The 15,196-nt window shown below is 48.7% G+C and overlaps 1 protein-coding gene across 3 annotated transcripts in view; it reads right to left on the reverse strand.

The window, feature by feature from the left end:
* Positions 1-15,196, reverse strand: part of PDIA5 (protein disulfide isomerase family A member 5) — a 124,350-nt gene that overhangs the window by 72,922 nt on the left and 36,232 nt on the right. For all 3 annotated transcript variants that reach the window (XM_004373622.2, XM_023728800.1, XM_023728799.1), the window contains exons 4-5: positions 4,909-4,992; positions 4,595-4,640 (exon numbers count right to left, since the gene is read on the reverse strand). In XM_004373622.2, the coding sequence (XP_004373679.2) occupies positions 4,595-4,640; positions 4,909-4,992 (130 nt within the window). The remainder of the gene's footprint in view (positions 1-4,594; positions 4,641-4,908; positions 4,993-15,196) is intronic.

The raw sequence follows: 15,196 nt of genomic DNA on the forward strand, positions 1-15,196 counted from the left end.
AATGGTGTCACATTCATTGTCAAAAAGGACATTTCAAGATCTATGCTGAAGTACAACCCTATCAGTGATAGGATAATATCCATACACCTACAAGGAAGACCAGTTAATAAGACGATTCAAATTTATGCACCAACCACTAATGCCAAAGACGAAGAAATTGAAGGCTTTTATCAACTTCTTCAGTCTGAAATTAACCAAACATGCAATCAAGATACACTGATAATTACTGGTGATTGGAATCCGAAAGTTGGAAACAAAGAAGGATCAGTAGTTGGAAAATATGGCCTTCTTGATAGAAATGACGCCAGAGGTCGCATGACAGAATTTTGCAAAACCAATGACTTATTCATTGGAAATATCTTTTTTCAACAACATAAATGGAGTCTATACTCGTGGACTGCATGGGATGGAATACACAGGAAACAAATTGACTGTATCTGTGGAAAGAGATGATAGAGAAGCTCAATATCACCAGTGAGAACAAGGCCAGAGGGCAACTGCAGAATAGATCATCAATTGCTCATATGCAAGTTCAAGCTGAAGCGGAAGAAAATTTAAACAAGTCCACGAGAGTCAAAATACGACCCTGAGTATAACCCACCTGAATCTGGAGACCATCTCAAGAACAGATTTGATGCATTGAACACTAATGACTGAACACTAGACAAGCTGTGGAATGACATCAAGGACATCTTACATGAAGAAAACAAAAGGTCATTAAAAAGACTGGAAAGAAAGAAAAGACCAAAATAGATGTCAGAAGAGACTCTAAAACCAAAAGGGAAGAACACATGTCATTCAATATTTTGCCCACAGACCCTCCAATATTGAAACTCGAAGCTTCAATTTTTTCTTCAGTTCTTTCAGCTTGAGAAATGTCAAACACGGTCTTTTCTTTCTTTCCTGTCTTTTTAAAATATGACGCAAGAAGCATCAATGAAGGAATACACAAAGCCACTGTACCAAATACAACTGTTCGACATTCAACCGTTTCAGGAGGTAGCATATGATCAAGAACCGATGGTACTGAAGGAAGAAGTCCAAGCTTCACTGAAGTTGTTGGCGAAAAACAAGGCTCCAGGAATTGACAGAATACCAACTGAGATGTTTCAACAAACGGATGCAGCACTGGAGGTGCTCACTCATCTATACCAAGAAATTTGAAAGACAGCTACCTGGCCAACCAACTGGAAGAGATCCATATTTGTGCCCATGCCAAAGAAAGGTGATCCAACAGAATGTGAAAATTATCTAACAATATCATTAATATCACATGCAAGTAAAATTTTGTTGAAGATAATTCAAAAATGGTTGCAGCAGTACAGGTTTTGGTGGACAATTGACTCAAATCTCCACTCCTTTGGGGGAAAACACAAACAGGGTAAGAAAGAGGGGATACTGCCCCCACCAAGCACTTCATGGGGTCAGAACAGACTTGGCATTCCCTTTTCTCTCAGAAAGCCCTCTGTGAAGTGGTGCTCAAAACCTGTGAGAACCAGGAACAGATATCAGAAACCAGCCAAGCCTCCATCCCTCCAGCCTTGGAAGGGAAGTTGCTGGTCATCAGATGGAGCCCTCAGTGTCCCTCAATTACGGCAAGCAAGATCCTGTTACTTTGTTACTTCTGTCAACTTTGGTCATGCTCCAGTGACAGATGGTGGAGCTGGGTGTGTGTGTGTGCACTGGCAGAGGGAAGTCTGAGGTGACCCTTTTAATTAGGATGTTCACTCAGCCCACCCGCTGGTCACACACAGAGTGGGCCTAAGCGAGACTCTTCGTGTTTCTGGAACCTCCCACTTGGAAAGAGCTACTGTGGGAGAAGGGTTTTCATTCAGGTAATGCCCCCTGACTGTCCATATGGAGCTACAAAACACTTCCTGTCATGAGAAGAATGACTGTGTCTGCCACGGCAAAAGGTAGATAACCCTTTGCTCAGTCGCTTGTCAAAGCTTCGTCATGGCAAAATAAGCCAATCTAGAGCTGAAAGGGCCTTCCCTAAGCCCATACTCACCCACAGGTGCAGAGACACCCACTCACCTGGGCCATGTGAAAGAGATGTTTGCAGGCGCCCACTCACCTGCCATCCCAGAAATACCTGGAGCAGGGAGTTCTCAATCTAGGGTGCACAAGAGACTTCCAGGGCTGTGAAACCCCAGATGCACATGAAAACCCTGACTTTAACGTGTGCACACACACTACTTCCAGGGAGAGGACCCATGGCCTTCCAAAGACTCTCAGTGGGATCAGGAACTCACAGCAGGTTGACAATTACTGCTCTGGAGGGGTTCCTGTTCCCACACCACCAAGAGCTGTACTATAGCCTGCCTCTGTGACAAGAAAAAATGATACATGGATGGAAATAGGAAAAGAAATGGCCTCTTCTAATTTAATAATTGAAACATTCATGCTAATAACCTTTTGCTTTTCAGATGGGGCTTATTATTGCTCAACTAACATTATACTCAGCCCACAGGTCAGTCTAATTAAACAATACCTTTTCCACCTGTCTAAGTCTGCAGACAGCAGTGCCTGAGAACCCACCCCCTTCTGTCCTGTTCTGGGGGCTCTGAATCCCAGGGAAACGGCCTGATGCCCGCCCCCTGATCTTCAGGGGGTCTTCATAGCTGGGACAGCACACACACAGCTTACAGGGCCTCGGGAGATCATCTGAGGGTCATCTGAACTGACACTTCCGGGCACCTGTTGTCCTCACCACTTACATGAGGATTTGGTGGACACACTGCTCACAAGAAAAAGTGCTAACACAGCAACTCTCCTCTTTCTATTCTCGCTCTTTGTGAACGTTCTGGTGGGGGTGGGGAGATGTGAGAAGTCCTCATTTATCTGGACTCTTCATGGGGCGTGGCACAGCCCTTATGATCAGGTCCTGCCCAACTGTGCAGGATGCAGCAGCAACAGCCAGATCAAGTGCCCAGCCTGCCGGGGCTCCTCCGTCTCTCTGGAGACAGGGCCCCAGGGCAAACCCTGAAAGGAAGTAAATCAGTGACCAAGAAGGCTTTCACCTCAGCTGGTCCAGCTGAAAAGAGAGAAGCCCCCATGCAGTCATGGGACACGCTCTGCCACTTTCCCCTCCCCTGGAGAGCTTGAGGACTCTGCCTCAGTCCCTGGTGGCCCTGAGGGCTTTGGGGGCTGAGACCAGAGATGCCCCCTCTCCGCCATGAGCCCTCTCTACTGAAACAGAAGACTCTGACCCTGTACAATGCTCAGCCTGCTTCTCCAGCTTGTAGACACAGAAATCACAGGAAGGATGAGAGAAAGCAGATCCCAAACATCTGGGCTTTGGAAAGAGCGAGACAAAGGGCAGGGCTCAGCCCCCAGCCATGCACTAGTGGAGGGCTCAGACCACCTGGGAAGAGAAGGGGCTCATTGCTACTTTCCTGCAACAGTTCTAAGCAGTTGCTACTCCCTGCTCCAGGATCCCAGGACAGAGCCCTCAGAGGGTCTGGCTAAGTATAAATGGAACACAGCATCCAAAAAAGTAGCAACAACATCAAAAGAAACCAGGTCCCCTCTTTCCATCATTGCATAAGCACTTCCTTCATTGAACCCAGTTAAATCTTGTTCCTGGGGAGCATGCGTCTTCTCCAAGTATCTCAGGTAATGTCTTACCACAGAATGAAAAGGTCTGAGGAACTCTAGTTGGTATAATTTTCTCTATGTGTCTAAGTGGGTGTGGAAGTGATGAGTCATCAGGCTGAATCTCTGTATAAGTAAAAGCTGTGACAACTTAAAAAACAGCAAGTGTTATTGGATAAACAGGAAATGACCTGAAGAGGTGGGGAGGCGAGAGACAGAAGGAGACAGGCAGACAGAGGGAGAGGGGCACAGACATATGGATGTAAAGAAGTCAGGAATGCGGGGTCCAACCAAGTCTAAGCAGCGAGAGAGTTAGAGACAGTGAGTGTAGCATGTGTTGGGACCAAAGGAAATATAATGGCCCATTCAAGGCAGGGCAATGTTGCCGGGACCAGAAGGAGAAGACTTCTGGTTTGAGAAAGAGAACACAGACGTAGGCGGAGCTGGCAACAGCGCAGCACCTGCAGGTTACACATCTCCATGTGCACTGTTCATTCATGCTTTGCTGTCTACTTCTAAATTGGCTTTGTAGCAGGAACCATCTCAGGAACCTCTGCATCCATTTGGAACAAGCTGCACCCGCCCAAAGGTGTCAACCTGCCCATGTCCTGTGCCCTGTACTGAGAGCAGAGAGTTCCCTCCAGGCCTGTGGGCAGCCACTGTGGACACTACACAGAGATGAAGGAAGGGAGTTGAAGCCACAGCAAAACAGGAGACCCAGGCCTTTAGAGAGGAGATGTGTTGACCTCCCTTGTCACTTTGGACAAGTGCTGATAAATTCACACACTTATCTACAAGGCTGGTCATCCCTGTTGTGTTAACAGTTAAATTTTTTCCAGATATTCAGCTGACATGCACTCAAGAGATAAGCATCCCTTCAAGTCATTCGGTAGAGATATTTGTGCAATGTGCCCTTCCTTTTCTTGGACGGAACCTGCCAGACTTCTGGCATCCATTCAGACTCCACCTCTGCTGCGAACGAGGGAGGCAAATTTACCTTAAATGTCACAGCTCGGTTATATTCAGTATGAAACGCACCATCCCTGTCAAACGAGGAGAAAAAGGCGTTAACTTTAAGAATGACTGTGAAGATACATACCTCTGGTTTCCTGCAGCATCTTAATAAGGTTCAGCTATCGAACAGAGTTCAGGGTTGTTTTTTTTCTTAAGAAATAATCGTAAAAACAAGAGAAAAAAAAAAAAACAGATTCTGAAATAAAATTAATCTGACTAAAAATCGCTGTTTGCTGAGAATACCAATGGAAGCTTTCAACGCTTACTTGGAAATTGGAAATACCCACATGTACTTACTGGTAATGGAATAATTCGACCTTTTTGTCCTTTAGGCTCAGGTCAACTTTCATCTTCTTGCACAATTTTCTACTCTCTGTGTCACTGAAAGGCAGAAACATCGGGAGCCATCTGTTACCTGAAGGCCTCAGGAAGGTGTTGACAGGGCAGAAGCTGCCTGGGGCTGAGGAAATAAAGCAGGGAACTCGGGATTCTCAGTAGCAAGTGAGGACCTTAATAAATAGGTTCTCAGAGAGCTGGAGGAAGACTAACCAACAAGGACAGATGGACAAGAGAGGGTGTAAGGGGCACACAGACAGGCCTGGACAAAGGAAGTGCCCCAGAAGCTGAGGGGGTGGACAGCCCCTTCTAATAACAAAAACGAACCCAGAGTATAGACCAGTGGTTTCCAACCCTGGCTGCTCATCAGAATCACCTGGGGACGTTTTCACAAAATACTGATTCCCTGGCCCTCCCCAGCTCATTACATCAGAATCTCTGTGGGGGTGGGATCTCAGTAGGATTTTTATTTCTAAAGCTCTAATGTGCACTGTGCCATCTGACCAGGAGAAGAAAACGTTCTACAACGTTGAAGAAGTTATGAAATATGACCAGGTACTGACAGAAGTCAAAAAGAGAAAAGGGGAAAGCTTCAGTAAAGTGAGCACTTCCTTTGGCTTCTGAGATATTAACCAGTTGCCGTCCAGTCGATTTCAACTCACGGCAACCGCGTGTGTGTCAGAGTAGAACTGTGCTCCACACGATTTTCAATGGCTGATTTTCTGGAAGTAGATTGTCAGACCTTTCTTCAGAGGTGCTTCTGGGTAGGTTCAAACCTCTACCCTTTGGGTTGGTAGTCAAGCAGATTAACCGTTCCATCACCCAGGGACTCGTTTGGGACATTACACTCTTGCAATTCTCCTAACAAGAAACATCCGTCTGGTGCCATTCAGTTTACAAAACACTCATGCATGACCTCATTTCATCTTGCCTCCCTTCTTTGTTAGACCAGTGGTTCTCAAAACGTGGTCTCTGGACCAGAAACATTAACATCATCCAGGAACCTGTTAGAAATGCAAATTCTCAGCCCCACCCTAGCCCTATGGATCAGAACACCGTGCAGAGTCCCGTTAGACCACATCCTACACCCGCTCCTCCTCCTCTCTCCAGCCGTAGAGATAGGTTCTCCCCCAGGTTACCTCAGAGACCCGACCTGCTCTCACAGCGTCCCAGGACCTCGCTGCACACCGCCAAGTCTGCCCAACGGGCAGCAAGAGACAGCCAGCCACCCCACACACGTGAGCCCTGCTCAGTACCGTGCGGCCATCTCCCCAGACCTAAATGGGCTCAGTGAAGGGGACCTGGCCATCCAGCTCCCACTGGTCATGGCTGACTACACGGCGCCAGTCTCCAGAGAAACTTGTGTCTGCCAGGTACAACAGCCACGTGAGAGAACGTACCTCCATCTCCCACCTGCTTACATACCTCACCACCATCTAACAGCCATCAGCTTCACACAGCTGTGCACCAGCCCCGGAACAGATGGCCTCATTAAACCATTCCAATCAATTCTAACAGCGGCACTCGTCAACGGACAGTCAAAATGGACGGACCTCGTTGTAAATATAAACACACAATTTGCAAGTCAAGACGCCTGTCTCACTGGAAAGGAGGGCTGGGGTCACAGAGGAAAGGTGTCAGGCATTCATTCTGAGGGCCATCACCCTGTCCCCACGTCAACCCTGGCCCAGGGCTTCCCCTATTTCCTCCCAGCTGTCTTCATTATCTCTGCAGCCACGCCTCATGCCTGGCAAACACTGAGGACTCAAGAAATGTGTGGTGAGTTCAGAGGGGACCATTAATCAACGTAACGTTCTCCCCCAAGGTGAGGTGGGCATTTTAAGGTAGGCAGAGTGTAGGCATAAGCTGAGGGTAGGGAGCAGAGCCAGAGGGCAGACGACCTACATTAGGAGGGCACCCAGGGGATCTGGAGGCTGGAAACTTTCTCCCCCTTAAAACCATCAGGACACCACACACGCTTTTACTGACAGCATCCCACAGGCCTGGGTGGTGAAGCCCCCGCTCACAGGTGGTGGGTTTGTTCGGGACCAGCTGCATCTGAGGTGCCCCTTCCCTGCCTAGGACCTCGACTCAGATGTTCACAGCCATTCGCTCGGCACTTCCTGTCCCACTTTGCTCTGCTGTGCCCCACTGTTCTGTGACCACCAACCTTCCACCCAACTGCAACTAACAGTGGTGGGCAGGAACCAAGTCTGGGATGCCGCATGCCTCCCTCGCCCCATCCTGGCATCCAGTGGGGGTGCCCTCCGGGTCTGCTCCCTGATTCCTGGGCTCACACAGCAGAGCCTGCCATGGCCCCTGAGACTCTGCTAGGCCCCCACCCCACACCAGCTCTCTTCCGGCAAGCCTCTTCCTGTGACTTCCACAAAAGCAGAGGGAGGAGTGACAGGTTCAGAATCTTCCAGATCCCAATCCCTGCCCACTCTGCCAGAACCCACTCCATGGGACAGTCACACTGCTGAAGCCTTAGGTCCCCCTGAACCCGGGCCAGGCGCAGGAGCAATGCTCCACACCAACCAGCCTGGCCAAGTGGAGCTGCGGGGACACAGAGCTTCTACCATGGCCTCCAGCCTGCAGCCCATGGCCCTCAGGCCAGTTAAGCCAGCTGCCTCTGTCTCTAACATAGGAGTCCTCAATCCAGACTCTGTGCAACCCTCTTCCTTAGAGCACTCCGAGGATTCTCTTCTCCCAGAGCCCACAAGCACACCCCACACCCCCCCACACCTCAACACACCCACACCCACACCCACACCCACACCCACACCCACACATGAATGCATACATTCTCAGAGTGGAAGCGAGGTGGCTTCCTGCCCTATCTGAGCACACCCTGCCTAGACCCCAGGGCCATCCGCCCCCAGGACTCCCAATCTTCCACCACTGCTGTCTTTGTCTTTATAGTGCTTAGCAATACCTGACCAACCTGTCCACTTGTCCAGTCTGTCTCCCCCATCAGAAACGTCTGCCCTGTGAAAGCGAGGGCTTTGCTTTGTTCACAGCTACTTCCCCAGGGTTATAACAGTAGATGGCACACAGCAGGTACTCTAAATGAATTGACTGAATGGGTGAATGAATGAAATGAATGACATCGTCTTGTCGCTGCTGGGACGAGGTTCTGCACTTCTGGCTTCCTGGGCCCTGTCTACTGAGCTCCAGGAATCCTGCCAGGTGACAATTTCTGACAGTGTTCTCTCAACTCTGCTCCCCTCCCTCCCATGATTCTGTCTCTCAGACAGTATAAATGTGTGTGTGTGTGTGTGTGCGTGCGTGCACGCACCAACTGTGCACTGCAGACAATAAAAGCCCTAAGAGTTTAAGAGGGGAGAAGAAGTACCCTAGCTGAGGGACTTAAAAGGATCTGGGCTGATTGATTAAGTACAATCAATTGATCTATTAGCTACCTCCCTCTCTATCTCCCTCCCCTGACCAGAGAGACTGAGCCACTGGGGGGAAAGGAGGCAGAGGCAGTGAGCAGGGAGAAAACACGTGTTCTAGAAATGGAGGTGGATAAATAGGCCCTCCGTGGACCATGGTGAGTGGACCTGGCAGTGCCAGGCCCTCACCTGCCACCCCTCATCCCTATCCTGCAACAACCAGCCATCACTCGAGGGCCCTGCTAGGGATGCTCAGAGCCCGGCCTCCCTTTGCCCTGTTACTCACTTACCGCTCCAGGGAGCGAGGCGTCAAGGCCAGCAATCTGCTACATCCACCCCTCCCCACCTCCCTTCCTGGCTCTCCCCTCCAGGGAACATGGACAAAAAGATTACAGAGGCCTGTACATATGTCCCTCCCCACCCCCTGCCCAGACACACACACACATGGATGTGCTAGCTTGCATCTGCTGTGTGGTAGCTGGCCGGTAGTCTGGGGTGGCTGTTGCAGGCACATGGTGCTGGGTTTATTGGATCTTCCTGTGCAGTAATGATCATTCAAGAGACTGACGACTTACGCTCTGGGGAGTCAGACCCAGGGGACGCGAACAGGAAGAAAGCGAAGAACCGAGGGGCTGGAGGTTTAGGAAGAGACGGCATGCCATCTCCCACCAGTCACGGCCTAAATTCCAAACCCTCCCTGGAGGACAGCTTGGCAGCCAGCTGGAACGACGGCTGGCTCTGCCATTACCCAGCCCTGTGGCTTTTGGGTGGGCCCTTGGTTTCCCGAGTTACAAAATGTAGGAGTTATCCAAACAAGCTGAATGAATGGAGCTTTCTGATTCCTCTACGGGGCATCCAGGCAGGCCGCTTTCTATCCTGACAGATGAACCAGTGGCCAACATGGAGACTCAAAAATCTCTGAACCTCTGTCATCTCTCTCCTAATCTCCCAACCAGATCCTCACGCAGCCACAGTCACATTTCAGCATTTTTACCTCCACACAAATGATGGTCAGCCTCCTCCCGGAGGGGCAGAAAGAACGCTAGTCTGAAAACCAGGAAGGCGTGGATCTCGGCTGAAACCCAGCCTTTCTGGTTTCCCCATCAGCCAAAGAAGGAAGCAAACTCTTTCTCCCTTCTGCCAGCACTAACATGGCGGGAATCTGAGCAGATTGTCTTGGGATCCCCTGGGGGTGGGTAGGCGCGGAAAGGTAGAAGGTACCCTTACTGCCGAGACATGAAGAACGTGAAGAACAAGGGTGAGCAAGTAAGAAATGAAGGTGCCAAGCACCTCGGACATATAAAAGAATGTAGCTGGAGAGTACAAGGCAGGAGGCAATTAGAGACTAGTCTCGGAATGAAAAAACAAAAAACAAAAACTCATTGCCATCAAGTCTATTGCAACTCATAGCAACCATACAGGACAGAGTAAAACTGCCTGAAAGGGTTTCCAAGGAGCGGCTAGGGGATTTGAACTGCCAACCTTTTGGTTAGCAGGCAAACACTACCACTAGGCCATGGGCAGTACCTCAGTGCTCACATAACACTCTCTGATGTAGGCAGGAACTCTCTATGACAGGGATCCTCCCCAGATGGGCTGCTCTCCTTGGTACTTACCTCAAGAAGGAACATAATAAAGTATGAATTACACAATACAGAGAATAAAACCAGTGGGAATGAGGGAGAGAAGGACGTGTTTTCTCCTCCTCAGGCACAGAAGGTGTCTGGCCTGCAACTGCTCTCCCAGCCCAACAGTTCTAAGGTTCTGCTCCTCACCTGGGGCCCTACAACCCCCGCAGCTGCGTGATAAATGCCAGACGGTATCAGGATAAACACACCACTTCATTCTGGGAGTCTGTCTCATCCCATAGCAAGTAATGCTGAACATGCTTATATTGAAAGAAACAATTTATAAGGGAGCAAACGCAAATTCAAATAATTTTTAGAAAAAATAGTAAGACTTCAAAACACATTATGGCTGCTCTGGCAGGCTCCGGTTCTTGGATCTAGGAAGCCAGCACTGCTCCAGGGGAAATAAAGCAGACGGGAGAAGAAGAGCAGGGAGGGAGGTAAGAAAATGTGGTTAAGTAACGACCTTAATGCCTCAGGATACAGGACGGTCTTGCTCCCAGTGAGAATGGGCCCTGGGAATTAGACCAGGCACACCTCCAGCCTGCTGGCTCCAGATCAACTTCCCAGAGAGCAACACTTCAGCCAAGGCTGAGCCCCACCGCCAGGCTGCCAGGGCGTGAGGGGAATACCAACCTCCTCACACACAACCCACTTAACCGCCGGGCAGCCACCACCAGCCAAACCGAGCGTGGCTCCTGAGGTCTGTGCCAGGTGGTGCAGAGAGGGGAAAGCAGAGCTGACAAATGCCTGGACGGAAGCCAGACGCCTTACAGACACCTCACAGCAACAAGTGGCAGGGCCTGGGACCAGAGGGAAACCAGCAGAGAGGAGTATGTGCGGGGGGTGGGGGTGGTGCACGCACACTCCCACAGACATGAATGCACAGGCAGGGAGGAGGGAGTCAGAAAAGTGAAAAAAAGAAAGGAAACAAATATCCATATATAGAGAAAGAAGAAAAGAGGCCAGAAGAATGAGGGAGGCAGAGATGCAGAGAAGGCAAGAGGCAACAGAAAGTTAGTTATCATTGTTGTTAGGTAGTGCTGAGTCCCGTCCGACTCGTAACAACTTTATGTACAACAGAACAAAACACTGCCCGGCCCCGCGCCATCCTCACAGTCGTTATCCTTGAACGCGCTGTTGCAGCCACTGTGTCAATGCATCTCACTGAGGGGCTTCCTCTTTTTCACTGACCCTCTACTTTACCAAGCATGATGTCCTTCTCCAGGGACTGATCCTTCCTGATGACACGTCCAAAGTATGTGAAGACAAGTCTCGACATCCTCGCTGCTTAGCAGGGTGAGAGGAAAAGGCAGGATGAAGGAGAACCTCACAGGTGAGCAGAGCAGAGCCATAAGAAGCAGGCACCCAGAATGAGGGAGACACACACACACACAAAAGCCCCCCCGCAAGACTGGAAGAAGCACCCCCACCACATCCTCACACACTCCAAGCCTGGCAACTTCTAGCATTTTCTGAACCAGGCTTTTTAGGGATGAGAGCAACTTGGAAGATTCTACTCCAGATTTTGCAGAAGATTTAAACTAAAGCCCAGAGACAGGCAGTGATATATCAAAGGTCCCACAGCTGCTCAATGTCAGAGCCTGGACTCCAAGCCAGGTTACCTGATCTACAGTCCTACAAATCCCTCTGTGCCCATACTTTTTTTGTTGTTGTTGCTGGTTTGTTTGTTTTTTTTTTTAAATTTTTTATTGTGCATGAGGTGGAAGTTTACAGAGCAATTAGTTTCCTATTTGACAGTTTGTCTACAAAGTGGTCCATGACATTGGTTTCATTCCCCGCAATGTGTCTTCTGCACTTTCCCCATTTCCACCCTAGATTCCCCGTTTCCTTTCATCCTGGTTTTCTACCCCTTCCCACCTTCTCACGTTTGCTTTTGTGCAAACATTGCCCTTTTGATCTCATATAACTGATTGTTCTAAGGTGCATGTTCCTCTCGGGTATTAATGTTTATTTTATGGGCCTGTCTATGGTTTGGCTGGAAGGTGGTCTCTGGGAATGGCTTAAGTTCCAGTTTAGAAGGGTCTCTTAGGGCCATAGTTCTGGGGGTTCTTCTAGTCTCTGTTGGACCACTAAGTTTGTTCTTTTTTATGCATTTGATTTTTTGTTCTGCAATTTTTCCCCCGCTCTGTCTGGGATCCTCTGTTGTGATCATAGTCAGAGGGGTTGGTAGTGGTAGCCGGGCACCATCCAGTTCTTCTGGTCTCAAGGTGTCCCATACTTCTTTGAGGCCCAGAGCAAAACACCCCGTGTGCTGGGGCTGACCCAAAACCTTCTCCAGGGGCATCCTTATAAGAACCAAGCCACTAAAAAGGTATCAAATGAACAAATGCACCATCTCTCCCCCTCCAGCCTCTCCTTGGAGCATCCTGAACAATCCCAGAGGCAAAATAACAAAAGTAAAGTGGTATTTCACATTTCAATAGTGTTTTTTATTCTAGAAAGAACTTTCATTTACCTGATCCTCACCATGGCCCTGGAAAGAAGATAGGATATGTAGTATTGGCCCATTTTACAGATGAGAAAACAGACTCAGGTTAACAGATGTGTCCAAGGTCACAGGGCTAGTAAGTAGTAGAGATGACCCTTGAACTCAGGCCTCCTCCTAAGCCAAGGCTTCTTCCCTTATTTCACAGCACCTCCAAAGATGCCTCAACACCTGAGCATCTTCTTTTGCTGCCCCAGAATGCACCCTGTTCCTTTCACCTACACTGTAAAGGGGAAAAGCAGAGTGTCCTGTTCCCATAATTCCCACCCCCAACTCCTGACATCACATTCTAGTCTCCAACACTTGGCTGGCAGGGCAGGAAGCAGAGCTGGAAAGGACAAGCTATGGGGAGCCCCAGCAGGGCCCATTTCAAGGGAGGCGAGCTCTGCTGACCATCTGCTAGCTAACAGCAGCAGGATAAAAGCAAGCAGACCTCGGCTCTGCTCCACCTACCCACTCCATTGCAGACAGTGAAAGACAGTGTTCTAAGAGCAATTCTGCCCATCCCTGGGAGTAGCTCATTCACAGACTCTTAAACACAGACAAATGGAGGACAACAGCAAAAGCTGTCAGTACACGGCCCCGTGGACCTGGCACTGGAGGTTCCCCTAAAGATTTACAGGGCAAGTTTAGAAGGTCAGAGGCACACATGGATGAGCGGGAAAGCAGAACCTCACTCATGCCCTGGGGGTCCCCTTGTCTAATAGTGGTCCAAGAGAACTGCCACCCAGGGCGGCCTGCATGAACCAGAGCCCAGAGTTATGTCCCTTGGGCCATTCTGAAGATTCAGCTACACCCTGCCTCTAATTTTAAACTCAGACCCAGCTACTCCTGCTTCCAGCATAATCCATTATATCTCTATAATCTACCTACTTACCTGTTTTAAAAGCTATTTAACATCCCAGTTTAGACTACCTCTTGGAGGGATAAATTCAGTAAGCTCAATGGCAACTATGTGGAATAGTTTATCGTTTCATCTTGCGATTACCTCTTTGAAGCTCTAAGGTACACCTACATTGTAATTTCAGCACATCAAAATTCACAGGATTTAACCCACTGGCACTTGTTTTTTACTCCAGCCATCATTTCCCCAAACTTTAGTCCTGAATTCTAAACTTTTTAGTCTGTCTGTACTCACTAATGCCCCAAAACAAAAAAGAACAAACCCATTGCAGTCAAATCAATTCCAACTCATGGCAACCCCACGTGTTACAGAGTAGAACTGCTCTATAGGGTTTTCTTGGCTGTAATCTTTATGGAAGCAGATTGCCAGGCCTTTCTCCCATGGCCCCATTTAATTCAGCCATCCTTCTCTGGATGTTTTCCAGCCCATCCAGGGACCAGAGCAAGACAGACTCCCTCAGCCCAAGGTAGGCCATGCCTGCTCCAGGCGAGGAGAACATTCATTTCTACACCTACCACCCCAGCTGCCCAAAAGCAGTGCTTGGAGGGCCTATACCTCAGGGAGCCACCTACAGGAAAGGCCAAGTGTACTTTGAAAAAGTGGTACCCTGAGAACTTTTCCCAATTTTGAACTTGACCTCTTCTGTGAAGCTTTTCTCAACCTCCCCAGCAGAATTAAGTGACTCTCGCTACTTAAAACCTCTATTTGAGCAACTTTTCACCTGGCATTGTAATCACCTGGCCCTGTGTCTGCCTCCTCCTTGCACACCGAGCTCCTTGAGGACACTGTTATTCACCTTTGTCATCTCTGTATCTTCAAAGCACATAGTAAGTGCTTAGGAAATGTTTGCTGAATGGACCCATTTAACGATGCAGCAATTAAGTCAAAGCTCCTCTGCCCGTTTGTGCCCACCTATAAGCCTCATGGAAACCCTGGTGGAATAGTGGCTAAAAGTCATGGCTGCTAACCAAAAGGTAGGCAGTTCGAATCCACCAGGCGCTCCTTGAAAACCGTATAGGGCAGTTCTACTCTGTCCTACAGGGTTGCTATGAGTAAGAATCAACTTGACGGCAATGGGTTTGGTTTTTTTTGGTATAAGCCTCATAAGAATCCCATGATAAGGCTCTATCAGCATAGCAGAATCTGTATAATCTTCAGATATGGAGACTCCAGAGGGTCTTGTCCCCTCTGATAGGCTCTGTCACTTTGCCAGTCACCCAGAGCACTCATGGTATAATTTGGAAGACAAAAACAAGCACAGAAGACATGAACACTTTCAGACCAACTACAAGCCAGTATTAACCAATGGCCAATACCTCACCAACTGTCTATGAGAAGTCTTTCCCTTTCCTTTAAGTTAGCATTTGAATGAATCTGGAAGTGTGAGGCCAACAATACAAACACAAATACACACACATACAACCCTGTTGCACACACAGCTTGGCTAAGACTTCTCCTGGTCTCATTCAATGCTTTGTCAAAATATGAATCTCCTTCAAGTTCTCTCCAGCCATAGGCAGGACAAGCTGGAGCCCACCAACCTACAAATCAGTTGCAAAAACTGACTTCCAACACAGCCATTTAGAAATCAGCATGAGTAAAGAGAGTACAATACTGGAGTGCAGCCCCCAGAGGCTGGCTTAACCCACACAGTAGTTAGTAGCAGGGCTGGCTACCCGGGCAAGAACAGCTACATTAAAGTTAAAAGACATCCTAGTCACAGAAGGACAAATATTGTATAAGACCACTATTATAAGAACTCAAGAAAAGGTTTAAACACAGAAGAAAACATTCTTTGATGGTTATGAGGGTG

This window comes from Trichechus manatus, unplaced genomic scaffold (genome assembly GCF_000243295.1).
Source record: "Trichechus manatus latirostris isolate Lorelei unplaced genomic scaffold, TriManLat1.0 scaffold00026, whole genome shotgun sequence".
Classification (NCBI taxonomy): domain Eukaryota; kingdom Metazoa; phylum Chordata; class Mammalia; order Sirenia; family Trichechidae; genus Trichechus; species Trichechus manatus.